This window comes from Talpa europaea, assembly GCF_964194135.1.
Source record: "Talpa europaea genome assembly, chromosome: 16".
Classification (NCBI taxonomy): Eukaryota; Metazoa; Chordata; class Mammalia; order Eulipotyphla; family Talpidae; genus Talpa; species Talpa europaea.
This window is the reverse complement of record NC_140084.1, coordinates 2168046-2195011: the sequence shown is the minus strand read 5'-3', so window position 1 is coordinate 2195011 and position 26966 is coordinate 2168046. Positions and strand designations below refer to the sequence as shown.

Below are 26966 nucleotides of genomic sequence, written 5' to 3'. Positions count from 1 at the left end.
ACTCTGTCTGTTGAGGATTCCTTGGCTCATCCCCTCCCCCCTTGGGTGCAGTGGCCCCCACAGGGCCAGCCGCAGATTCTGCATGCTGTCAGGAGCCTTTGTCCACACTTTGTAAATAGTCCCTCGAAAATTTCTGCTTTTCATGTGGTTCCCAACCGACTGACGAACTCCCCCCGTGGTTCCCTGCTTTGGGAGGACACAGTCCCAGGGTCCCAACTCTGGCCACTGTCCTCACTCCCCTCCAAGTGTCTGAACCCCACCAGGCCTCTGCAAAACCTGCTAGACCCCCAAACTACAAGAAAGGTCCCCCAAGAAGAGGACAGTGGCTAAGCCACACCTGCTGGACAGAGTGTCCAAAGGAGGCACAGGGGCCACATCAGCTCAGGAAGCATCTAGAGAAGCAAACCACTGGCTCCTGCACACCAGAAACATACCTGAGAGTGTATATTTATAGAAAGATACACGGGGTGGGGGCGGGAGGGTGGGGACCCGCGGCACTGGCTACAGAAACAGAAGCTCTGTGGAGAGCCAGAAGGCAGGTGTGTATTTGCCAGTGGCAGAACACGAGGTTTGCACGTCTTCAGTCATAACCAACAACACACAACTGCCTGATCTTGGAAAACCATGCTTATTTATGTAGTTGGTTCCCTCTCCAGAGGTTTCCAAAAGGAGAAGGCTTTAAATAGGCGCGTCTTTTTAAAGAAGAGAGGAGCAGGGAGGAAAAGAGGAGGCGAAGTGTGTTTTCACGTGGTGCATGGCAGAAAGGAGGGACCGGTTTGGGACATGGGCGAGAGCCCACTGGAAAGGCGTGGAAGATGAGGCCAGAAGGACAGCTAAGGATTCTAGGTCAGGACATAAAAACACAACAGCCGGCCAGGTGGCGCCTGCAGCCTGCTGAAATCCCTTGTAGCACATGACAGTCAGTTAAGGGCAAAATAAAATCAGAATAATACTAAGAGGTAGCAGCTGTTTATCTTCTCGGAGATTTCGAGGGTTTCTGGAAGCCGGGCCAGGTAAGGGTGTTCTCCTGGAAGAGACGGGGTGGGGCAGAGCTCGGGCCCAGGGCGCCCCGGGCTGGGAAGAGTGTGGGACCCCTGCCTGGAGACGGCAGCTCTGAACCCCAGGGGGCTCCTGCCATCTACAGGCCACATCCAAACCCAGAGTCCGTTCTCGGGTGAGTTATGCAGTCCCCACAACATATAAATAAGAGTTTAGTTCTGTGTTTCCATATATCTCCTACCTGGAGGCTAGCTGAATATTAGTGGAGTAACAATAATTATTAATAACAATAATCGCCATAATAACAATAATTAATAGAATAATAATGCCTCGGGGGTCTGGGGGCGGGGGTCCTTCATATGGCGGGCGGGCTCGGGGGCTCTATGTCTGGTAGAAGTGGTGGTAGTGGTGGTGGTGCTCGTGGTGGTGGTGGTGCTCGTGTCTCTGGACAGCCTGGCCGGCCGCGCTCTCGTACACCACCACGGCGGGCAGCTCCCGCACCTGGTCCCGCCCCGCGACGGCGCCCACGGCCAGCGGCGCCTGCAGGCCCCGGCACCCCGGCTGGCTCTCCTTGGTGCGGTGCTTGTGCTTCTTGTGCCCGAGGGGTGCCAGCGTGGGGAGGAGGACTGGGCTGGCGGCCAGGTGGGCGGAAGGGGACACCGCCGGGATGGCGGGTCCCAGAGGGGGTTTGCTTCTTGCCCCTCGGGCCGCGTGGCCCACACCCGCGCCCTTGCCCTGGGCCTTGGGGGACCTCACAAAGTGCTTGCTCCCGTCCTGGGTGCCCCGCAGCCGCTGCTGGACCTCGGAGACCTTGGAGAATGGGGTGTCAAGGAAGTGGAAGGAGCCGGGGTCCACGCCTTGGGGCTTTCGGTGTGGGACGTGCACAGCTTCTGGCTCGTGGGAGCGAGACCGAGTGGGGTTGGAGGTGCGGGGGTGCAGTTCTGACTTCTGGGCCGCTGACGGGGAGCCTAGAACCAACGCAACGGATATTGCATGAGCACCTCCTGTGTGCGGCACTGTGTCCCCGAAATCACCCCAGTCCCAGTTCTCTGATAAAGACCTTCTTTGTCAGAGGTCCCCTTCCGCCCCCCACCAGTCCTCGCTGTCTTGCGGGAGATCTCACTGGAGATTTCTTCCCCATCTGCTCATGGGGAAGGCTGTTAGGCTTTAAAAATAGTTCTCCCCTAAGAGCTCCCCAGCACAGGCAGGGACACTGACAACTGAGGGCACCGGAGTGTCCACAGGCACACCCCTAACTTCTAGAGCGAACCCACAGAGGAATGAAGCATAGGATGAGGGAGGGTGAAAGGAGGTCGGGGAAGTGAGCTTACGTGAGCTTTGTCTGCCTGTATCTTAGCAAGAGCTAGGAAGCCAAGAGCAGAACCAGACGGCGTGGTTTGCTTCACTGAGAGGGGAACAGGGCAGGGAGGGCTGGACGGGGCGGGCTGGGGTGGGTGTGACCTGTCACTGTTGTTGTATTGTAGGTCCTCACATGTTATTTGATTTTGTTCACCTTTGTGCATGTGTTACCTCAATTTTAAAATGCTTAAGTTTAACATCATCAAGAAGACTCTTTACCAGTCCCATAAAAGCTATGCCCGCCCCCAGCCCAGGCGGAACAGCAGCCACCCCTGTCCACCCACCGGTGACCACTGCCCACTCTCGCCCTCCCTTCGCCCCACCTGGCAGGTGCAGGAGCCCCCTTACCAGGCCCAAACTGGGACGTGTAGTTCTCTATCCCGGCGAGATCTAAGTAGTGGTTTCTCCTCTCGATGTTCTCGTCCACGCAATGGTGGTAGCAGCCGGACTGCTCCAGACGGCTGTCACCCTGGAACCTGTGGCAGGCCGGTGAGTGAGCCAGTGGGCACAGCCTGGGGGCACGTGGGGCAGCCCCACGGGCAGCAGAGACATCACGGAGAGGTCATCTTGGCAGTCTGTGCCTCCATCTCCCGCCCTGCCCATGGAGAGACAGACCCTGCCGGCTTCCCTGGGCCTTCTGGAAAGACTCGATAGGGACTTTGCTTTGAACAGGCCCATAGCAAAAGGGAGGGGTTACCGGTCAAACACTTAATGATACCCCAAAGCCCCAAGCCCTGTGAATTCATCGCAGGCAGGTGGCCTAACACCTGCCCTGGTTTCCCAGGAGTTACGGGAGCAGAAGCCTCCGAGCTATTGCACTCGAGGCTGGCAGACTTCACAAGTGGCCCAAAGTCCGGAATGGCCCTCCTAGCGCATGTGGATGGGGTCGGGGTGGAAGAGGCGTGGCCAGTGCAGGATTCTGGGCTCCCTGCCTCTCCCCTTCAAGGCCCTCCATGATCTGGATGCCCCTCAACCTACTTCCTCCCCACGTACCCCAGCACAGCCCCCTCCATCTGCCGCCAGCATGAAAACCTCTGGTCCTTAGCCCTTTCCCCACACCATGCCGCCTCCCCTGCTGGGACCACCGTCTCCTCCCCCTATGAACCACCACTTTTCAAACTCCAGTCAACTCCGTTCCATGTTCCTAATAGCCTCAGGCCCCCATATTATCGCTACCTTACATCACTGCTTACTCACGGCCCTTCTTGGTACTGTCTCTGTCCCCTCCTTCCCTTCCTTACCGTTGAAGAAAGAACAGATGAAGGTAACAGGTGCTCTCTAACCCCTTACCCAGGTCTGAAACCCAAACGGCCCGGAAACAAGCCTGCCCTGATCAGAGGTCCAGGTAGCTGTGGCATCTACCTCACCTGGTATGGATATTCATATGTCTCCCTACACAATCAGCAGGTGCTAAATCCCAAGGTGCTGCCAGGCCCCAAATAGATACATGAGCAACATACCAGCAGCACCTGCTAGAACCCAACCACGCTGGGTTCCAGAACACATCGAGCCCAAAGCATTTTAGGTAAAGCAATGCAGACCTATAGTCAGCTTGAGTATTTTTTTTTTTCTAGTTCTTTTTTAATCATGATTTGTGAGCTTATCTTCTGAAATCACTGCCTCTAGGAGGGCAAAGACTGGAGCCTCCTGCTCAGAATCCCTCAGATGCAGGTACACAGTCGGCGCTCAATATGTGCTCAGGCACACGGGGCTGCCCTCTCCACCCATGTCCATTATACCTGAGGGGGGCTCGCTGCTTCTTCTCCCAGCTTCGCAGCTCCTCTGTGGGTCTGGTTTCTGCTCTGGGCCTTGTGTTCTGCAGGTCTGAGTCCCACCCAAGAAACAGTGAGGTGAGCAGCCTGCCTCTGAGCTCGCCAGCCTCCCAGCCCCGCCCAGGCATTCCCAGTGCCTGGCATGCGGCCCTTCCAAACTGGCCCACGGCAGCCTCACCACAGCTCTGCGGGAAGGGCTCTCTGAGCCAGGACTAGAGGAGTTAAGAAGCCGCTTGTCCTGTCACCTCCTCCCCCAGCCTCACAGACTCCTCACCTGTCCCTCAAGGCTCTGCTCACCACCCCCATCACAACAGGCCTTGGTTCTGGCTGCTCGCCACCCCACGCCCACCTCCAACACTTTGCTTACGCTAGGGCCTCCATCTGGAATCCCTTCCCTCGTTTTCCTTTCCAAATCTTATTCCTTTAAGGATCTGCCCAACGCCTCCACCCCGGGACACCCTTCCTCTGCTCCCCAGTGGGGATTTGGTCCTTCCCAAGAGCCAGGTGGCCTCCAGCCCCTCACCAGGGTGATTAAGAAGGATGCTCTTCTTGCTCTGGCTGCCATCAGGGGCCACGGTGAGCTTCACCCGCAGAGTTTTGCTTGACGTGGGGGAGTGGTTGACCGAGGAGTCAACCACCTCGTAGATGGTGTGCAGCAGGCTGGTGATGTCCTGGTGGGGAGAAGCAGAGACCACAGGCACCTTCGAACCTGGTAGAACCCGAGGTGCCGATTCGGCCCTGGTTCAGAGAAGGGGGGCGCCCAGGAAGCCGGAGTGGGGGAGCAGGAGAGTCAATGAGGGGGCGAGTAGGTATGGAGTGGGCGACTGGGCTCACAATGTGGGGCCCTTGCACGACTGTGGAGCCGCCTGTGGAAACCCATCCCGCGCTGGTGCAGAGGGCAGCCCGGGACGCTGTGTCTCCACTGCACTTCCAAGCTCTCCTGCAGAGCTGAGGCAGCTCCCAGCCACTGAGAAGGCTCTTCTGGCGCGTGCTGACCACCAGGTAGCAACAGGTGGTCACAGAGGTGGGCTGGGAGAACTGGAAGTGGGGCTTGGCCAGCATCGCCCCAGGCCTGAGGAACCAAGTTCTGAATGAAAACATAAGGGTAGACGTGGCCCTAAAGACAAACTATTCTGTGAGAAGTTGGCCAAATCTCATCTCCTTTGCAACTCACGCGCCATGAGCTAGCTCAAAGACTTGTGACTGGGGTGTGGAGGGGTAGACCAGGGCTCCTCCCTCGGTCCCCCTATGTTTTGGGACTCTTCTAAGGTCATTTATTGAGGGCGGGGAGGCTTTATCTTTAAATGATGTTGGAAACCTCTGGAAAAGGTGTTTGTTCTCGGAAGGCCAGGTCCATGGACAGTCAATTGCCTGCCCCGCGGAACCCCTTACTCCCAGCCCTAAGCTCTTAGGCAGCTGCCACACCAAGGACTGCCACAGCCAGGCAGAGGGTGGCTGGGTGGCCAGAAGCTCTGATCGCACCCTTAGGCGGGAGCAGCATCTGCTCAGCTGACCAGCCAGTGACAACATAATCTGTGTGACCTCAGAGAAGCCAGAAATCCAGAATGTCCTGTTAAATTTTCAGAATCTTACACAATGGCAACTTATTTCACTTGTTTCAACTACACATCTTCTTTCCCTGCCAAACCTGGCAACCACCCACCATCTCTCTGTCCCTGTGAATTTGAGTATGCCAGGTGCCTCTGTAAGTGCAGCCGTATGTTATACATCTCTTTGTGACTGGCTTGTTTCACTTAGTACAATATCTTTAAGACCAATGCATGTTGTAGCAAGTATCAGAATTTCCTTCCTTTTCAAGGCTGAGTAGTATTCCATGTAGTTATATACCACAGTTCATCCATTCGTGTGTTGATGGACACTCAGGCTGCTTCCACCTTTTGGCCATTGTGAAAATGCTGTGACGAACACAGGCATACAAGTATTTCTTCAAGACCCAGCTTTCAGGTCTGTTGGTTGCATACCCAGAAGTGGAATTTCTAGATTGTTCTAGGGTAGAATAATTCTACACACACTTTCCTGAGGAGCCACCATACTGTGTTCCACAGCAGCTGCACCATTTCACATCCCCACCTTAGTGGGTGTGAAGTGGATTCTCACTGTGCTTGGATTTACATTTCTCCAGCGATAGTCAACATGTTTTCACGTGCTCATTGGCTGTTTGTCTGTCTTCTTTGGAAAGATGTCTTCTTACGCCCCTTGCATTGTTTTATTATTGGTGAGTGGCGGGAGCTCTTTATACACTGCGGGCATTAACCCCCATCAGATATGCGATGTGCAAATGTTTTCTTCACTTCACTTTCACTGTTGAGCGCACCCCTTTGATGACATCAACTGTGACGTCCAGTTTACCTATTTTTACTTTTGTTGCCTGTGCTCTTTTCATTTTTAACCAAATCCTCTGGGGAGTTGGTCCAGGCTATGGGGGGCTAGACTGGGATTGTGGGGCCACTGGTTTCTGACCCAGGTGCCAGCCCGTCTCTCGCTGGCTCTCCTGGTGGCCCCAGCTCGCAGAGGACTTGCCTTCCCTCTCTCCTCCCCAGAGTCTCCGCACAGCCACGCTTGCCCACACTCTCTCGCCACCTCAGAAAGCCCACGAAGGGGGCAGATTGTCTCCATTTTAAAGCTGAGGTGGCTAAAGTCCACCAACGTCACCCTCCAAGCGCACAGGCCAGGCCTGGAGCCCTGGTGTGCGAACTCAGCAGCTCCGGCCTGCGCAGGGTGGAGGCACAAGCGCGCTTTGGCGATCCCGCTGCAAGGTCAGCTCTGCCGATGGCTCGGCCCACTCACGGGAGAGGGGCTGGGGGATTTACTGCACAGGTGACAAGGATGGACAGGCACTTTCTTCTGACTTGCGAAGTCAGCCCAGATGCCAGGCCCAGGCTGTGCCTGCAGAGATGGAGGGTTCTGCATGCTGATGGCCAGAGATGCGAAGGGGAAAAGTATTTATAGCCAGATTTGAGGAGTGGCTTTGGGCTAAAAATAGGCCAGGGGAGACACCAGGCTGGTCCTTCCTGGAGAGGAAGCCAATCTCCTCGCTCCCGGTAGCAAGAAGACATGATCTGGTGAACAATTTCTTGGGGCGTCCTCCTGGACAGCCTCTTCTTGCTCGTGCTCTTGCTGCCAAGGGGAAAGGAGGGCAGAGTGCAGACTCCGAAAACAGTGTCCCCCACAGCTCCTCCAAGCCTCCTCCTCTGAAATGGGGACAAACCTCCCGCGGTCAGCACGTGAGGCTCCTCTGTACCTTCTGACCAGAAATGAATGCTGAAGGCAGCTGGCAGGGTCCTCGGTGTCGAGACTGGAGCTGCCACCAGCCCCCTGACCAATCCAGTCACCACCCAAGTGGCCGTGAACAGGTGCTGGCAGTGCCCTCAGGTGCTCCCCGCTGTGTGGGCGGAGGGGGCACAGCTTGGGATGCCCACCTGGCCCCGGCTCCTGGGCAGACTGGCTGAGGTGGGGAGGCCTGGGTGCTCTGTGCAGCCTTCCCCCAGGGAGCCAGCTGCCCCTTCCTTCCTGTCTCCTCTCCCCACTCCCCACTCCTGCCTGAAGTTCCCAGCAGCCACGCTCCCGGCCCCGCCACTGCAGTGGCCCCAGAAGGAGACGGGAAGGGACTGCAGTGGAGGCCCAGGACAGCACCCTGTGTCCCAGGACGTGGCACGGCAGGGCACTCACCTCTCGGGTGACCTTGCCATTGTTGTCAAAGTCATACAGGGTGAAGGTCCACTCCTGCCGGCTGTCCTCCTCCACGGACACGTCGCACTGCAGCTCCTGGACAGACACACACACGGCGGTCACCCAGCACAGCAACATGACCGTGGGGTGCCGGGGCCCAGGTCACGGCTGCCATCGCCCCACTGTCCTGCCCTGCCCCTCATGTCCTGCCCCTCTTGGTTGTTACCAAGACATGAGGGGCCCGGGGGAGGTGGCAGTCGGTGGTTTGTCCCAGAGAGGTGCCTACAGGGGCACCAGGCTCTCTAGGCTCACAGAGGCTTTGTGGCCTCGGGAGGATGGAACTTGGACCAAGGGCTAGAAGCTACTGGAAGGCAGAGAGATGGTGACACAGGAAGCCACAGGAGAACCCCCACATTGCGACCCGCCCTAGTGGGTAGGAGAGCATGACACTAAAAGCTGAAGCTCCGGAGGCAGCCCTGGGGCAGCATGCTGGCGCTCCACAGCCGCGTGACTCTGGGCTTGGCTTCTCTGTGCCTCAGTTTCCCCTCATATAAAGTGCGGGAAATGACAGTGTCTATCTCATAATGTTGCTGGGAGCATCGCAGCCCCACCCTGTGACCCCTCAGCCTTTCCCTGTAGCTGTGGTGGCCAGTTTCCAAACCCCCACCTCCAGAACCAGGCAGTGTCCCAGGGCAAGGCTGAATACCCAGAGGAACCTGAACAAGGAGGGGCCAGCACCAGAGAATACCCCACGCAGCCTCCTTGACCCTTGGGGACAAATCTGAGCACATCCCAGACAGCTGTGGGAGAGTCCCCAGGGGCCCTGAGCCCTGCCGCGCCGGGCAGTGACCCGCCCGCTAACTCAGTACTGGCTTCCCTCTCCCCTGCTCCTGGGATCACCTCCCAAGTCCTGGTCGCGTGGTCTTGGGGGACCTGAAAACAAGTATGTAAGAGCCTGATTCACGCAGCAGCTGCCAACGTCTCTTGCGATGATCAGTCTGACACTGACTCTGCATCACCCCTCCCACACTCGGCAGGCACTCAGAGCTGAGCCGTGGCGGCGGGGCACAGGGGAGCAAACACCAGACAGTGAGTCCCAGGGCGGCCGGCCGTTCGGGGACAGGTCTCACAAATGCCTTTATGATAAGATTCTATGTACAGAAAATAGATGCTCCCAGGCCCTCCTGCTCCACACCCAGCTTCTCCTTGGGCCAGGCACAGGCCCCACCTGAGGAAGCCCAGCCCCCAGCCCCGGCCTCCAAAGGCCTGCAGCGTGGCCCCAAGCATGGAGCTGGCACAGCCCGGAGCCCCAGCCCTCCAGCAGTGCTCGGGCGGCCCATGCTGAGTTCAAAGCCGGCTTTCCCTCAGTTGTGACATGCCCATCTGATACCTGCCAAGTGCAGCTCTACTCTCCGGGCACCGTTTCATGTGGCACAACCCACGCCGCTCCTGTGCCCCCACCAACACACGGCGCTCCCTGCTCCCTGCCCCCCACTAGGCTCCAAGACAGCGTGGTCTGATTCAGAAACTCAAGAACTCCTTCCGGCTCACTGAGTCTGTCCTGGCTCCTCTGGTCCCTCCATAACCTGGGCTCTCAGGTGAGCCCTTCGCCTGGGTTGCAGGCAGCCCGCAGCCCCTCTCCAAAAACAGACCCCCCCACAGGCTTCCAGGAAAGTAAAATACCTGCGCCTGAGCCTTCTCTCTGCCTCGGGCTCGGCCCTCAGCTCACCAGGCAACCCCAAAGTTCCACTGGGACCGGGTGGGCTCCAGGAAGAAGCAGACCAGGTGCTGCCTGTCCCCCTCAGCTCCTGCAGGGTCCCAAGTGACCTGCTGTACCCCCTTTGCTGTATCTTCCTCTCTCTCCTGCCACCCCCATGCGGGCTACACGAATGCAGCTTGTCATGCCCGCGCAATGTGCCAGCACGAGAAGTCTCCAGGTCTGTGCTCCTGCTGTTCCCTCTGCGACAGCTGCCTTATCCCCGGTGCCCGCCGTTCTCAACTATGAGGCCTACCCTGTGCTCAGCGCTCAGAGGCTCAGCTCAGACTCTGCTTGCAGCCACTGCTCCTCCCCCAAGGCACCCATAACTACTCTGCCTGACAGGTGGTCCACGCTCCCCAGCTCCTAGATGCCCATCAGTCACGGACGGCGCAGTCACTGGGAAGGGCCCCTGCTCTGTCCCCCTCACCACACTCTGCTCTGTGAAGCAAGAGCACCGATTGTCACTGGCTGGAAGGAAGAAGTGACACCTCTGAGCACTTCAGACATATCAGCTGATGGTGCTGACGAGCACCCCAGCGTCTGGCTCTGGAGTTACGCACCTGTAGTCTCATGAGGGGAAATGGAAAGGCAGGTGGGAGGGGAAAGGAGAGTGAAGAAAAGCCTGTCAGCCCCACGAGGGCAGGCCCGAGGGCCTGGTGCACAGAAGGAGCTTAACACACAGTCCAGGGCGCAGGGCGGCCAGATCGAGCTCGGAGAGCCAGCTCCCTGCTGTGGCCCTCACACGGGGAAGCAGAGGCCCAGACCCAGCCAGGGGCCTGGCCAAGGCCTCCACCTCCTGGTTGTCCACCCACCTGAGAGCCCCTGCGTGCTACGCAGAACAGCCTCGTGAGTTGGAAGGGACGGTTTCAACAGCAAGAAGCTGAGCCAGCGAGGGAGGCGGCAGCAGTACCACAGAGTCAGCTCTTCCTGTCTGCTCTCACGCCCACCCCACCTTCCAGGCTGCACCCCACATGGAGAGGGGGCCTGGCAGAGGGTGGGCACAGCACGCTCGGGCCTGTGCTGAGCTGGGCGGCCCCAGATGTGGCTGGAGGAAGCCCCTACAGAGGGTCTGTCATGCAGGAGGGGAGGGCCTGCACATCGGGTGGGCCTCGCTTCCCTCTGCGAAAAGCACCACTGAAAAGAGAAAACCTTTGCCTCCAGCCCCAGCACCGGAGGAGGAAACTTACTTCAAATTTCAGCTGCTTCTTAGAGCCAGGGCAAGACTCGCTGGCCTTCTCCACCCTCTTCTCATCCCCGCTGGCCAGCCCGTCGGTCTTCTCTGGAGGCAGGGCCACTGTGGGGGAGACCAGGGAGAAGGCGTGAGTGCGAGACCTTGCACCTGACCAGATGCCAGGCTGGACCCACCACTGGCCATGGCTTTGTCCCGGGGCCTGAGTGAAGGATGCCCCCACCAGGGCGCCAGGGCTGGCCAGGAAAGTAAGGACTCTAGTCAAACTACTCTGCTCTCTACCAGCTCTGAAGGCGGTCCCCGAGGCCCCCATGAAAAGCTGAGACTCCTGGGCAGTGGCCTTCACCGTGAGTGGACAGTCTTTGGAAGGCAGGGCCCTGGGGAAACAAGGCCACCGGCCAGGAAACTAAGTCGGGGTTCTGCATCTCCCACCCCTGTTGCTCCACCACGCCTATCCACACAGCTTTTCCAACCGGGCCCCCAGAGTGGCTGCTGGGGAGGTACGGCAGAGACTCCCAGGGGGGACTGGGCTCTGCCCTCCCACTTCACTGTTAGCGGCCCCACCGTTAGCTAGAGCATCCGTGGGCACCCATCTGTGCATGAAGATGATGCAGTGACCTCACAGCGCCAGGCAGGCCCAAGGCAGGGCTGACCGAACACGCACTGTCCATCGGCTCTCTCCGTCGTCTTTCTGGGTCCTGACCCTACGCTGAGTGCAGCAGCTCCCCCAACCGTAAAATGGGGTGACTGTAGCCCCCCAGAAATCTGTAAAGGGTTAAGAGCCAGGGCCCAGCTACAGAGTCCAGGGCGTGAGTGGCAGGAGTGTGGGATGCAGCCCCACTTCCTTTGGGGAACTGGGACAGTCGGTAGCTAAGTTTTCTGAGAACTGAGGTTTTGGAGTCAGGCAGACCCAGAGGCCCTTTATCACGTGCAGCAGCCGGGTGGGGCAGGACAGGGAGGAGAGGAACTTGAGATAAGGATGAGCCGGGCCATCAGGCCAGACAGGGTGGGACGGGAAGGCAGCTGATTAGCCCAGCTCCTTTCCACTGCCCTCCTCCTTCTCCTCACCCTGTTAGGGGGAAATGATGTCCTGAGTATTCAGGGAGCCTCCAAGCCCCATGGTCTCTACAACGAGGCAACAATTCCCCAGAACTGGCAAGGGCTCCAGCTAGAGGCCCTGCTGACCGCAGATCCTCCCTAGTGGTTTGACAGGATGAGGCCAATGAGGACAGACCTAAAAGATGGTCTGGCTCCTCGGAGCCCCCTGGCATCCTCCCTGCTAGAGGGTCATGGAAGGGGAAGCAGTCACTGATGCGGACTGCTGCTGATACAGTGGATATAGCTGAGTCCTGCACTCCCTGCTCCTCTGAAGCAAACACCTCAGTGGCCAGGAGGTATTCTTGGGTGTGACCAGAGCCCCGAGCCCTGAGCTCTGATCCCCAAGCCCTGATCCCCAGGCGCAGGGAACTCAGGTGGGTGATTAGCCAAGCATACAACCTGAGTCAGCCTGATGCCTCCATCATAAATCTGCTGGTGTCCTTCTGGGCCAGAGCTGTCACCGTCATGGGGCCGGGTGGATGATGCACAGCCACTTCCACCAGGCCAAGGGCAATGTGTGCCACCACCCCCTCCACTTAAGAGGCAACAAATGAGGCAACATGTCTAGAGGCTTAACTGAAGGCTCAGGAGCCAGGTTGCTCCTCACTCCCAGCACCACGTGAGGCCTCTGCTCAAGAACCAGCATCTCCATGGCGGCAACTGAACTCTGTGGGGTGTCGAGGTTGAGAGGGCATATTTGGGCCTATATCCCGGCTCATCTCCTGCTTCTGCCACCAAGAGGCCTGGGCAGCCATGGGCAAGGTGCCAGACTTCTCTGCATCTTGGTCACCAAGTCTGTACAGTGTGCCTACTTAGTGCAGCAGCCTGAATGCAGTAAGTGCTCAATTAATGCTAGTGCATTTGTTGGTTGTAGGTTACCCTGCTGGTAACCCAGACCCAAATGATTCCTTTCACTCCAAAAGTGCCCTACTAGAGAAACCAGAGTGATTTCATGGCTTGCATCATCCTCGAATCACCCCCCACCACTTCCCCGAGGAGGGAAAAAAGAAGAAAAAGAAGAAAGAAAAACAAAGGCCAGCTCCATCTTCAAAGCTGCTGCCTCCCTCCGCAGAGGTCCTGGCTGGAGATGTAAGCCGGCCAGGCTTATCGAAACCAAACTTCAAGTTCAAAGGGAAGTTATCAGAAAACCACCTTCAGGTTCAATGTTGCCTTTCAAGTTCCACTTGATAAAACCCAAAGAAAAGAAACCTCTGTCCCTGCTTTCTCCCTCTTTGGAGCACCCCCCCACCCCCAACACACATGCATGCAAACAGCCCCTGCACCCTTGGGTCTGCCCATCCTCTCTCTTCTCTCAGGGGGATGGAAAACATCCCTTCCAGCCCCTTCCCCTCTTCAGAAGTCCTGCATTTTCTTCTCTTCATCAGCAGGTCCCTATCCTATCCCAGCTCAGAAACCGCCCCAACACCCACCAGGTGATCCCTTCCCAGCATGAGCCTGGGCACAGGTAAGTGGCAGAGCTGGGAGCCCCCCTGGCTGGGAACCTGGGGCCAGGAATGAGGACAATTCCCCTCCACTCCACCAAAGATGACCTTTCACCCTCTCAGAGGTCCTGCCCCTGGTCCAATGTGAAGCCAGGCAGACCCCACAGCCAGGGGCACAGGTTGCTGCTACCTCCAAATATGAAGCCTCTCCCCCTGTGCAAACTCCACGCCTTTTCACCCACGGGGGTGCGCAGGCAGGAGGGGGGACAGTGAGGGTGCCTGCTGCAGCCGCCCAGGTCCAGCCAAGCACTGAAGAGAAGCACCTTTTTGGGGAGATGGACTTGGACCCAGAAGCGGGCTCCATTCTCTGTGTTTTTACTTCTACTTCAGACCAGAGAGTTTTTCCCCCAGAGATAGTCTTTGAGGGTCATAATTTCAGGGAGACTGATCACACTTCAGTTGCAAGTCACAATGGTAACAGGAGATACTGCTGATTTGGAAGAAGAAAAGGGGGAAAGGCAGGAGGAAAAGGAAGGGGCAGGACAGAGTAAGGAGGAGAGCAGAGCCTGTCACGTGCCCATGAATTTCCTTTGGCGACCTGGAGCAGCGATTGGCAAATCACATCCCATCGTGAGGCAAACCCAGCCCACAGACTGCTTTTGTAAATAAAGTTTTATGGGGCCACAGTCACGCTTACACACGCTGGGCAACAGCATAGCAACCAGGAGGCTGTTCGCTCACAAAGCCTGAAAGACGTGCTCTCCTGGCCCCTGACTAAAAAGCCTGTGATGCGCGTAGGGACATGCAGACCTCCACCCCAAATGCAGACCTCCACCCAAATGCAGACTCCCACCTCAAATGCAGACCTCCACCCAAATGCAGACCTCCACCCCAAGAGGGTACGTGCACAATGAGCACGGAGTGGGCTTGACCTCGCCGGCTGCTCGCTTACTTGCCTGGAAGCCCTTGTGCAGGATACAACCTGCCCAACTATACCCAGCAGTCATGGAAGAAAGAGTCAACTCTGCTTTCTTAAAACCAACCCCCAGCCTGTGCAGAGGGCAATGCGAGGCACTCCCGGGAGCTGTTCCTGTGCCTCCTTGAGCCACAGCAATGGCCACGGAGAGCCAAGGAGCCGTCTGGCACTGTTTACCAGATGGTGGCTCCCTCCCACATTAGTTCCCAACCTGGCATCTCTCCACCCCCAGCAACTGCCAGATTAAATGCATTACTTGACCATCTTCACCCGGCTCCCTTTGATGTTCCCTTCTCAAGCTTCAAAATACCTTTTGGAGGGAGATCAGACAGCATTAAACAGAATTACTAATTAATTAAGCAAAGTTAAATTTTAAACACTGTTTGTTGTGTTAGCCAAAAGCCTGAACAGAACAGACTTTTTTCCTCCACTGAGATCAAAGACAGCCTCTTCCTTCTCCCCTCCCCCAGTTTAAAGAGGGGAGGGGAGAGCGAGAAAGAAGAGAGAGCTGAGGAGCACCGGGGAGGTGAGGAAATACCTGAATGGTGGCTACTTTGATCATGGGTCTAGACTGCCATGGCCCCACCCATGGGCGCACCAGGAGGCTCAGTGCTCACGTGCGGGGAGAGCCAGGACTGTTTACCCTGGCGAGTAGCTGTGTCCAGGGAGCAGAATGGCACAGCCCACCCAGTCCGAGGAGGCCAGATCATCCTCTGCAGCAGCCACACCCTCCTGAGCAGCCCCGCAGGACAGGCACCTCAGCTTCCTCCCTGGGCCTGGGGTCACTTGGGGTTACTGGGAGGCGGGCCCTCTGAAGCAGGGTGTACACTGTGCAACTCCAGGAGACGCTGTTCACACATGGGACATCACACATGTGTGCACCGTTTATCATATTTTCGGATGGCTGGCAGAGGGGTGTCTTGAGGAGGGGCCCCTGCTCATTTGCATAAATGCACTGCGGCCAGTGGTGCATGGTGTAGCCCCATTCCATCCGACACTCTATTGTGCACAGTTCTAGCTGGGCCTTCTGACAGCTTCACGGGAGCCAGCCGTGTTGGTGCAGCCAGAATGCAAGTTCCTCAAGGGCTGGGTCCTGGCGCTATGGGCCTGGTCAGCCCGCAGCAGACACATGCACACAGCAGGCCTGGCACCCCGGGGGCCGAACACACCAGGCCCCACTGGCTACACAACAAACTCACCATCAGCACTGGCTTGAATGAGACTGGGTACTGGCATGGGGAAGGGGGGTGCTAGAAAAGGGGTGGGTCTATCCGGAGCCCCAAACTTAGGCTAAAATTCCAAGCTTAGATGGTATTAAACTGTGGAAGAAGAGACAAATTTGAAAGGCAGCTATGACTAGACCAGCACCACCAAACATCAGAAATCACTGACTCAAATTCGAGGTGAGTGCCTTTCTCCACCCGGTTACCTGGCACGTTCTCCTTGATACAATGTGAGATTTACCATGAGCCAGAGCTTCCTTGCTGGTATCTGGACACTCGCCCTAGTCCTTTCTCAACGATCCACCTCCAGATTATCTGCCGCAAATATTTTAGTCTCAGGGTGGCTTGCCAGGGTGTTTCTGACTCCCCAGCCCTCTGACAGCAGCTGTTAGAGGGAATGCAGATGAATTTTAATATTAGCCGATGCCAAATATAATTAGGCGGGCAGATCTGCTGCCAGTAAAAAGAGAAAGATATCATATGTGCATTCCAGGCCAAATGGTTTCTTGCATTATCTGCAGGAGGCGCTCCATAGGGAGCAAGGGTCCTCCAGATACGTAAATCTGTCAATGCATTCAGCAGTTGGGATGCTGCTGAAGTTAGTGGGTACCCACGTTATTTCATAAACCCTCTTAATACCACCATGCAGGGTGCGTCAGGGTGTGTTGCTGTTGGCATGAAGGTAAGCTGAGAAAGCAAATCTGATCAAGCCATTCCCTGCTTAATAGGCTCTGCCTGCTGCAGCCTCTGCTTCCCGTCTCTCCTCGGAGCTGCTTCCGTTGTCTGACCCCGCAGGGCTCTCTGGCCATCATCTCTGCCAGGAACACCCTCTGTCTCCCCAACTCCTGCTCATCTGCTGGATCTCCAGGCTAAGCCTCCCTACCCCTGGGCGGCGTGCCCTCACGTCCTCAGGGCAGGGTCAGTTCCCAGCTCAGCGGGCATGTATCACGCCATATTATCGCTGCTGACTCGCCGTCTGGCATCCCACAGCAGCCACGTCTCACCGAATACAGGTGCATCACCGCCATCGTCAAATAAGACGGCGGTTAAGAGCAGAGCCCGGAACTGAACGTGGAAGAAGGAGAGACAGAAGTACTAAAATCCCAGGTCCCTGGCTTCCAGGCCACTGGTCTCTCCATGAGAGTCAACACCTGTCCCTGCCTGTCCAGCAACCATTCCCCGTCTGATAATAGCCTCCGAGTGTCCTCTGCGGGCCAGGCTGCCCATCTCAACCCGAGCAGTTCACGAAAAGCGGATCCCACGCCAGCCCCAGGGAAGCACCCGGCACGTGGACCCGCCTCAGCGTATTTCACCCCATGCCCCTGTGGCTAGTTCTAGGTCAGCGCCCAAGGAGAGTTCATCTGGGCGCAGGAAGCTAAGTTCTGGGCCTGCTCGCTGCACAGGCCCTTTCCAAGTTGAAGAGGGCCCTAGCAACATGCTCACATAACCGTGTGTTTTTGTAACATTTTCAAAATTAGGAATTTTATCCTCAATCAGTTAAGACCGCTGTTTCTTTCCATTCTGACTTCCCTACAGCCTCTCGTGTCACATGGCGCTGGAGCGAACACAGGCATCTCTGGAATTTAGCGAAGGGGAGGTTGAATTGGGGATATATTTATTTAGGTTTAACAAGATTATATATATATACACACACATACACACACACACACACAAAATTCGTGGCAGAAAAGAATTGCGCATTCTTTTCCTTAAACAAGGCCCACTCAAAGTGGATGAACTTTGGGTCCCACAAAGCTTAGACCCACCTTGGCTAGTAAAGCGAGAATCAAGTTTTTGCAGGGACTATTCTGACCCATCGTCAACGGCTGAGTTCACAGGCTGTGAGCAGCCAGAGCTGGGCACCAGTCTCTGCCACCTCAGGGAAAAAGGCTAACAGGGCCAGAGGGTGAGAAGACAGAGAGGCAGGGAGGGGGCGGGAGAGAGGCCGATGACATGTCTGATCTCCTAGAGCTCGCTGGGCCCCGGCAAGATCTCCCCGATAAACTTTTTCAATTTCATGAGCCCAAGGCTTCAGTCAGTTGGAGTGGAGCATCCAAAAGAACCCGGATAATCCTGACTTAATTATCCATCACTTTAAGCTCCTACTTTTCGGGGGAAAACAAGCACCACCACTGACACAATAATTTAGCACTCGGGACTCGGGTGGCTCCGGCAGCTCCCGCCGGCGGGTATCTATTCTTTCTTGAGACCAGAAATGCCACCCGAGGTCTTTTTCTCCCCAGGCTGCATTTTACTGTCAGTAGATTTTAAGGACCAGTTGTGACTGAGGCAAAAGAGGAAAGAAAAAAAAAACCTGTCCAACAAATAGCATTCTGGCCTTTTTTCTCATCAGAGCATAAGGTTGATGGCCGGGGCTTTGAGGTTTGAACAAGATGGAGATGGAACATCTGTTCGGGGCAGGAGGGGGACACTGGGAGAGGGAGAGGTGAGGGGGGGAAAAGCTTCTTTGGGCTAAAAATACCCCGTCCCTACTCTCCCCCCACCCCGCCCAAGTTGAAACATGTGATGAAATCCAACTTTAAAACCTAACCCTGAGCTACTTGAAACTATGAAAGCCTCCTCGGTATCTGACACAAGTCAGAATTTCCACTGTTCAAGCTGAGCTTTTATGAAGAACAGACTTGAGAGAAACTGCTGTCGCCGCCGAAACCCGGGCTGCTGGGGACTGCCGCTCCCCGGCAGGACGGGGTCTGAACTGAGGCACGGAAGCCAGCGGGGTGGAGCCCGCCTGCCCCCGAGCCTGGGGGTCCCTGTGGCTCTGCAGTGAACTCTTCTCCCTCTCAGACTTCAGGGAACCGCCGGCCAGCCCCACCGATTGACCTGCAGTGTGTGCCTCCTGAAGAGACGTCCTCTCCCGCTCTCTCTTTCTCTGCTCCCTGGACTCCAGCCTCAGCGTCCAGCTGCCTGCTCCATATCTCCACTTGGATGTCAGAGAGACATCTCAAACCCAGCCCGCCCCAAATCCAAACCCCTGCTTGCCACCTGCCAAGCGTCCACCTCAGAAGCGACATCACTTCCTTAGTCCCTTTAGTCTAGGGACCATTGGGGTCCCTTTCTTTCCCTCGTCCAACCTCCTCACCCCACCCAGCCTGCCCACGTCTCCCGGTGCCCAGCCCCACACAAGACCAACGCCATCGCGTCCAGCCTGCACTCTTCAATCACCTTCCATTTCCTTGCCTCCATCTCCACTCCGCGTGACCCACCCTTTCCAGAAGCCACAACCATCTTGTTAAAATGGAAGTCAGAATCTGGCACTGATCTCCCCCAAATTTTCCAACTGTTTCTCTTCAAAAGCAGCATGAAATTCGTGCGTGTGGCTTGACCCTAGCCAAAGGCCCCACCCTTGTTCCCCATGTCCCCTCCTGCCACACGGGCCTCCTTTCTGTCTACCTCAGCCCCCGGTTCCTTCCATCCGGGGCTTCTGCTCCCTCCTCCTGGCTGCCCTCCATGGTTGGCCCTTCCTGGCCATCTGCATCTCACGGGAATGTCACCTGCTCGGAGAGGCCCTGGCACACTCTACCCTTTGCTGGGCTTTACCTCTGCCTAGTACCAGCTCACCTGCTCACTCTTTGGCTCATTTATCTACTTTCTGCTCCCCTCACACAAAAGCCCTCATGGCAGGGCCGGCCAACCTTGTTTGCAGCTAAGAACCTAGGGCCCCACACGTACAGCAGGTGTCCAGTAAACACGGGATGAGGAGGAGCTGGAAGTCTGGGTTCTGTTCTCGTCTGTCGTGTGACCTTAGACAGGTCACACTCCCTCTCTGGACCTCAGCTTTCCAGTCACAAATGGAGGAGACTAACAGCCTTTCGAGGGATCCAAGGCCCTGTGAATGGTTGATATCTCACAATGGGGAGCCTGGATAGAGTGGCCTGGACCCCAAAAGGGCATGCCGGATGTTCACGGTTGGCCCAGGAGGAGGCCCCTGACTTTAGTGACTTCATTCTTCTCGTGAGTCTTTATTGAGCATTTACGGCATGCCAGACCCTACTCCAGGTACTGGGAGTCGAGATTCTAATAGGATTAGAGAAGCTTTGAAATTGGTCTTCTTTGATCTGGACTAGTAAATGATTATACACACCGGCTGAACCCTCTTCAAAAAGATGGACCCACGAACAATGAGAACCGTGGTAATTCCGACCACTGGGCACTGGGCTGTGCCGAGATGCTCTCTGGCTTGTGTCAGTGACTGTCTTCACGGGAGCCGTGAGGAGGTGCTGTCACTGTCTCCGACAAGGCAACTGAAGCACAGAGAAGTTAAGTGACTCGCACAATGTCACAACGTGAATTCTAGCCAGGCTGGAACCGGGGTCTGATGCAAATTCCCAGAAAGGCAGAATGAGAAAAGGAAGGGGTCTCCTGCGGACACTGAGGCAGGAGGCAAGTTAGGACGGCAGATTCGGAGAGGCCCCGGATCACAGTCAGGCTGTTCGCGGTCTCAGTCCAACCACAGCCAGGCCAGGGCCAGGGGTGGGAGGATACCTGACTTTAGTGGCATTGGGGTCTCTTTATGGGGTCAGGACCAGCAAGCAGATGGGGTGCTGTGGAGTCTGCTCTCTACAGAAGTTGCCAAGGGGGTTGCTCTCTGCCCGCTTTCACCCCCCGGCAAAGAGGTCAGAAGACATGAAGTAGGCCCTGGGGAGGCTGCGAGCCAGAGGCCAGCAGGTGAGGGGCAGGAGTGAGCCAAGGGGCAGGCAGGGACAGACACAGGACCCGGTGGAAGGGAGAGAAGGCAACTGAGAGAAGGAGCCTGTTGCCTGTTACAATTTAAGGTGGGGGGGGCACCCCCAGAAACAGCACTACCAGGAGGCTGCTCAGGATGACATGGGACCAATTTTTGACCCAGGGTACCAGGCACGGGCTGCCACCGCCTGCCAACCTGCCCAACCTGGGAGTCAAGTGGGTGCTGGAGGGAAGTGAGGTGTAGTCCTTCCCCGGCCCACAGACCCCTGCGGTCAGCAGAGGGAGGGTCCCCTTCTCCTCCCCACCGTAGCAGCATGTCCTGCCCCTGCCACGCCCAGCCAGCTCTCAGAGCTTGGGACTTTTGATGTTTACTTTGTTCTTTGCACAGTTCAAAAGGAGCTCCGCAGGCCCCAGCCCTCGCCCCAAGCCCAGCCTTAATCTCCCATCCCTCGTGCTCCCAGCTGGCCAGTTAAGGCGGTTAAGACGCTGGATTAGGGCCGGCTTTACATAACAACGCAGGAGCTAAAGCCATCCTCTCCTGGGATGGCTAAAAGACTTCTTTTTATCTTCACGCCTCAGATGGCCTTTTTTCTCCCTTAAACAGCCCTCCAGGCCGCCAAGAGGCAATGAACTTGGCCAAGAGGAAGACAAAGGAGAGATTCAGGATTCAGCTTGGCCTCCCTTGCCAGCTGCACAGAGGGACACCCGCCGCCAACCCCAGGCCAGGTGGATGCTTCTCCTGAGCCAGGACTCAGCTGCACCCGCTCTCACCAGCCCGGTGGCGGCGGCCTGCCATCCACGGCCATGCCCCTACCCTGCGCCAGCGGGCAGCTTCGGGCCCCAGCGCCAAGGGTGGCCCCAGCAACAAGAGAACCACAGCCACCACTTGGCCCAGTGTCCCTCCAAGGGCCCCGGGCAGGTCTACTCTCAAGGCAGAGCAGCCCCTCTCTCGCTCGCCGTACTTACTTGTTTAATTTTGTTGTTAATCTTCCATGTCACAAGGAATACATGATTACATCCTTCTTGTAAAAGTCAAAACATTAATCACAGTTAATACTACAGTCCTCTTATCCCAAGTCTGGAAGGAGCAACTATGTTCATCTGTAGAGGTCTCCAGTGACACCATAATATATACACGTGTGCTACACACACACACACACACACACACACACACACACACGGAAACACCGAGTGTCGACCGAAGCCTGTTTTATGTAAAAAAACAACATCCTGCATCCTCTGTTCACTGGTCTGTTTTACATTTTGTGCTTCTGTGTAAGCTTTTGTTTGAAGAGAGGGGCTAAGCACCTTGACCATCATCAACAGGTTCCAACTCCTAGTTGGGAAAGTGACGCAGCCCAGTGGCTCCCGACCCCCTGCCTCCTCAGGGGTGGCACCAGTGTGCCTCGACCCCAGTGACACCCGGCTGCCCTGGAAGCCCAACATACAATTGCCGGTCACAGGATCAGGCCAGATGCCACCCACCTCACACTCTTCCCCCAACGGGAGCTGGGACCCTGGGGCACCCTGTATTTACTCCTCAATATCCACCACTATTTGGAAGTGCTGCCTCCCACATTTCTCTGAGTACCCACAGTCTGCACATCCCCACTCATCTGGTTACAGAGGGCAGGAGGACCCCAAAAGGCAAGGACCTGCCCGAAGTCCACAGCACGTCACTGGCAGAGAAGGACAGCCAGGCCTACAGGTTCCTCCTGCTTGACATCATGCTCTGGACACAGACATTGAGCAAAGCGACCCCCTTACAGAGGGTGGTGGATTGCATGGGGCAGCGTCTCGTGAGCGTTTGTGAGGAAAAGGCAAAATCGCTAACATGAATTCAGACTGTGCCTCAACGGATGGAAAAGTGTCTGGGTTTCAGCAGTAAATAGGGACTCAGTGAATGGAGAGAGGGAAAGACAGATGGAGGGAGAGAATGGAGGATGGCTAAGTGGATTAAAGGATGAGTTCATGACAATGAGATGGGCCATAGGTGGCTGGGGGGCAGAGGAGGGCTGGCGACGGATGAGTGCTGAGTGCAGGCAAGGGAATGAACAGGCAGGCATGGCAGGATGGGCGATGACTGTGGGGCCAACAGGTGAGCAGACAGAGAAGAGTGTTGGGTGAGTGGGTCATGGATTAGTAGGGGGGTGGATGATGGGATGGTGATGAGTGACAGGAGGATGGATGGACAGATGAATGGACGTGTGGATGGCTAGGAGGACAGTGAATGGGTCACAGATGGAACAGAGGGAAGGATGAGTGGACAAGAGAATGAACTTGCTATTAAGCTACACTGTGATTGAGCAAATGACTAGATAAATGGAATGGGGGCTGCAACCCAAGCACTTGATGTCCAGGATCACCTCGATCCCCAAGGTCTATACCCTGCAGACCATTACCTGACTCCCCAGATCTCCCCTAGCCACCAAATCCTGACATCTGTCCATGAGCCAAGGATGACTGCCAAGGCTTGGCGAGGCCAGGGAATGATTCATCAAATCTCTCAGCACCTGAGTGTAGCCTTCAGGCCATAGGCAAACATGTTCAAAGGAAACATTCACAGCCTGGACAAAGCCATCTGTCCATGGGACTGTCACCCCTTGAGTTGGGACATCTTACATTAGCAAAGTTTGACAGATACCTTGATCCCTAGCGTGTCTTCAACTCTTGGGCAACTAAGTGACTCTCTTAAAATAGTGCAGTGTACCTGCAAGCCCCCTGGGAGTTTGTTCAGATGCAGATTGGATTCAGCAGGCCTGGAAACAGAAGATTCTACAAACTCTGGAGGCCAGATGTGGCCACAGACCTCAGGTCTATCCCAAGACCCCTAGAAAACCTCTTGGCGTTGCCTGCTCTCCTCTCAGGGCCCAACAGGACCCCTACACCCGGGGCCCAGCTCTCCTGCCAGTGGTACACCCTCGCCCCAGCAGAGCGGGTTTCCTGTGCTAAGGCCACCCCGTTTGGTGATTCCCTTCTCTGATTCTGTATAGAAAATGGAAGTGTTATCCCATTTAGCATACTTCTAGATTTTACCTGTTCTTGGCATAAATAAATACAGGGAATCAAGCAGGAAAAATCCTCACTCCCACCGAAATGATGTGGAAACTAAGGCCTGGTGAGGTGAAGAGGTTGCCAAGAGTCGGGTTAGCATGCCAGCTGCCTGGCAGTTCTCTGCCTTTTTGTCCCAGTTACTCCTACAGTAATTATTTCTAAATAATCTATGTAAGAAAGAAAGGAATAAGAACTATAGAGAAGTGAGGAGCTGGGGGTGTGGTGGGGGGAGTGCGCTCGTGCACGTGTATACCTGTCGTGTTCCAGTTGAGTGATATAATGGAGAAATGAGGAAATCGTTGTTTTATGTAGAGCTTATTACCAGTTTAGTCTGAAGGGCCTGTGAGTAGCTACTCTGATCACCCCAGAAGGGGAAACTGCAATAAAACAACCTGTCCAGGGTCCCCCCTAAAACCAAGCAAGGTGAGGATATGAGCCAAGGTGCTCTGGCTCCTCACTCCACCCACCCCACAGAGAGTACAGACTTGTCCTCTACCTGGTCCACAGATTTTTCTGGAGAGTATGTAGGGCATGTGGTAGACCAGATGCCCCTCTCCCCCCAGGAAAAAAAGCCATAGGGATTCTAGTACCTTCTAGCCGAAAGTCTTCCTCTTCCTCCTCGCTGAGCGTTTCTCTGAAAACTTCGCCCAAGAGCTCCTAGAAGACAAAGCAGGGGCATTAAGGATGTACAGGGGTCAGGTAGGAACTGGACTCTGGATGATGGGGGGTGGCCTCCTCCCATCAGCCTGGCTGGAGGCAGGGACCCTGTTCAGATTCTTCTGATGGGAATTTAGGTCAATGGAAGAGGATCTTGTCACACTTGAAAAGTGAACTATAACCATAATTTCAAGGAAATCACTTTTTCTTGGTCTTTGGCTCACCATGAGATACTACACAGGAGATAATACCCCCAGAAAGGAAGTTACACCCTCTATCCTAGACAAAGACAAAGGCCAGACCAGAAAGTTCTCTCATCTTGCCCTTTGAGCTAATTTAATGGACCAGGGTCAACTTGCCTCCCCGTGGGGCCCTAGAAGAGACTCAATTTGGATCTCCCCCCTCCACAGAGGCCCCAGGAGAGCTATCTCAGCTCTAGGCCTGGGCGTACTGGGTGTGTCGCTGCTGCCCTGAATATGCCCAAACTCTTAAGCACACGCTCAGCAGCTGCATGCTCTGAGCGCATTGACCTCCCATCACACCTTCCTCATCACACACACCTTTTGGCATGGAGCCTCGTCCTTCACAGCCTCGCCTGGCCCCGTGTGCAAGTTAAAGATGTCTTGGCACCTCTTCCCATATGGCCAAGCTGCTTCCAACTAGCCTGGCCAGGCGGCCACTCAGCTGTGGTCAGGCTGGCAGGGGAGTGTGGTTGGCCCACAGGCTGTCAAATAAATGTCTGGGATGTCAACAAAGGTCCCCTCTAGCTGACCCCCAGCAGGGTGACTGTAGCTAGGGAGAAGCTAGAGCAGGCATTGTCACACTTGCCTCTGTATTTATTGGCATTCTGCCAAGAAGCGCTCCGTGATCAAAAAGGACGGTTTTAAGCAAAGTTAAACAAGATCCGGGGCTGCAGGACCCACTACGGTAACCGACACCAAATATCCAGCAGTGGCTTGTGCTGCGTTCCTCAGGTCTACGTAGGCCATGGGAGTTTATTTTTCAAAAGCAGCACATGGGCTTTTGGTACCAAGGACACTACATTGGGAGCTGCTCCTCTCCTGGGTGAGTGAAGTTGTGGGGGTGAAACCGTCTTATCTCCGTTGATGCCGCCGTGGTGCCTGGCACGCTCAAACCACAAACTGACGAGCAATGAAAAAGCCCCAACCCAGCAGCTGTCACGAGCTCCTCTTTTTGAAAAAAGAAAAAAACGCCCTCTCCTTGAAAAGTAGGGGGAAAATCCTACACCTCAGATGCTTAAAAAGAAAAACCAGTGCCCGTTTGGATTAACCAAAGAAAACAAAGCTTTGTGCAGCTGATCTTATCAACTGGACACAGCTGGGGGTAAGTCTCTCTCTCCTTTAAAGAATGACAGCTAACATTCTGTGGGTGAGGATTGTTCTTCTCTCCTCTCTTGCTTCTTTCAAATCATTCTGGGGCACCACACACTCCTTCTTCAAGGTTGTTAGACTGGGGACATCCGGACTCCGTAGCCCACCCCCTTCAACACCAGGCCCCTTGATTCAGGCAGGATGACTTCTCTCTCCTCTGCCGTCAATTATTATAATCACCGAGCACTTCCTGGGCTTGTAAACTGGCTGTTTGTGTTCACAGAGTCAGAGCTGACAGGGAGCTGGGAGACGGTGACAGGAAAGGGATGTACCCGGTGGCATCATTAGAGGCTGGGACGCCCCGGCAGCCAATTAAAGCCCATCTTTCATGCCAGAGGAAGACGGGCCGCCTTCCCTGAAAGGCTGGCAGGCTGCGCAATCTCACAGGAGCCGCGACCGTCTTCAAGAGGATCAGCACACCCCATCATGCGGAGGTCTCTTCAGAGGGGGCCCACGCCGACCTCGGCTGCACCCTGATGCTCCACGGTGAGGCCAACAGCATCTGTGAGCTTTGGAGAGCTCCAGCCTTTGTGCTGGTCCTCTTGGAGGGACGGAGAGACTCCGGGTGGCAGCTCCAGCAAAGCAGCCACATGACGGGGCCCCCAGAAGGACGCCGCACAGTGTATCGAGGCACCCACAGTCGTCAGGGGATGACGGCTTCCGACACACTCGGAGAACTGTCTGCTCTGCGGCCCGAGCTCCCTGCCATATTAAAGATATGTCTCTACATATTAAAGCAGAGTTCTGGCAAGTTCTGGGGTGAGTCTTTTCCCACTAAGCCACACTCCACTCTGTAGAACACTTTGAAAGCTCCTGGGTGCCATGCTTGGCTAATCCACTGCAGAGCAGTCTTGGGGCAAAACTCACTTCACACCTGGAGCCAGACAGACTGGGCCTGCAGAGCACGGTGCCCCGGCCCCCTTGGAATCACAAGGGCAGGGAACGAAGAACTGAGCCAGACTACAGGTCATATCCTTAGCACCCTCGCCCTTGGATCTGGAGCCTCACCCTGCTCTGGAGCCATGGGCACCGTGATAAAGTACCATGACCAGACAGACGGCACCAACCGGACATGTCCACGTGCCACTCAAGGCACTTGATCCATTCACACATGTGCACGTATTGACTCCTTTCCTCATCACAACTCCTTCTTCCCTCTCTCAAGGAATGGACGCTCATAAAAATGAACTGCAATTTATAAAATGAGGGGTATCATTGTTCCCATTTTTTTCTACATAGAAAGTGCCCCTGAGCACTCAAGGACCATATGAGACAGGAAAATCATGTAAAGTTGCATTCAAATGCCTGGCCTGAGCTTGCACTGTGGACTTGGGCTCCTGTGGGCATATGACGGAGTGGCCAAAAGTCCTGGCACTCACCAGGGGCAGTAGAGGATCACAGCCCCCTACAGCTCCACGGGTCAACTCCGCTGTCCAGTAGCACCCAAAGACCCCCACAGCTCTTTCCCAAGACGCTTGGGACTTGGCCCTGTACTGAGCCCTGGCCTGCGAGCAAGGTCTGAGCACACGGACTCCTTGACGGCCACAAACCCCACTGGGAACCCTCGTGCAGAGGGGTGCAGGGCATGGGGTTGGAGGGGTCAGACTGTGGTTCAGCTCCCAGTTGTGCCTCATATCAGCTGGTTCATCTGAG

General features: G+C 55.8%; 1 protein-coding gene across 1 annotated transcript in view; it reads right to left on the bottom strand.

Annotated features, from left to right (window-relative positions):
- Window positions 1–1190: 1190 nt before the first annotated feature.
- NKD1 (NKD inhibitor of WNT signaling pathway 1) overlaps window positions 1191–26966 on the bottom strand; it is a gene marked incomplete at its 5' end in the record, with an annotated part of 69762 nt that continues 43986 nt past the window's right edge. The window contains 7 exons of the mRNA XM_084257187.1: window positions 1191–1967; window positions 2707–2834; window positions 4098–4182; window positions 4654–4801; window positions 7821–7916; window positions 10767–10873; window positions 23856–23922. Coding sequence (XP_084113313.1) covers window positions 1381–1967; window positions 2707–2834; window positions 4098–4182; window positions 4654–4801; window positions 7821–7916; window positions 10767–10873; window positions 23856–23922 — 1218 coding nt within the window. The 3' untranslated portion in view covers window positions 1191–1380. The remainder of the gene's footprint in view (window positions 1968–2706; window positions 2835–4097; window positions 4183–4653; window positions 4802–7820; window positions 7917–10766; window positions 10874–23855; window positions 23923–26966) is intronic.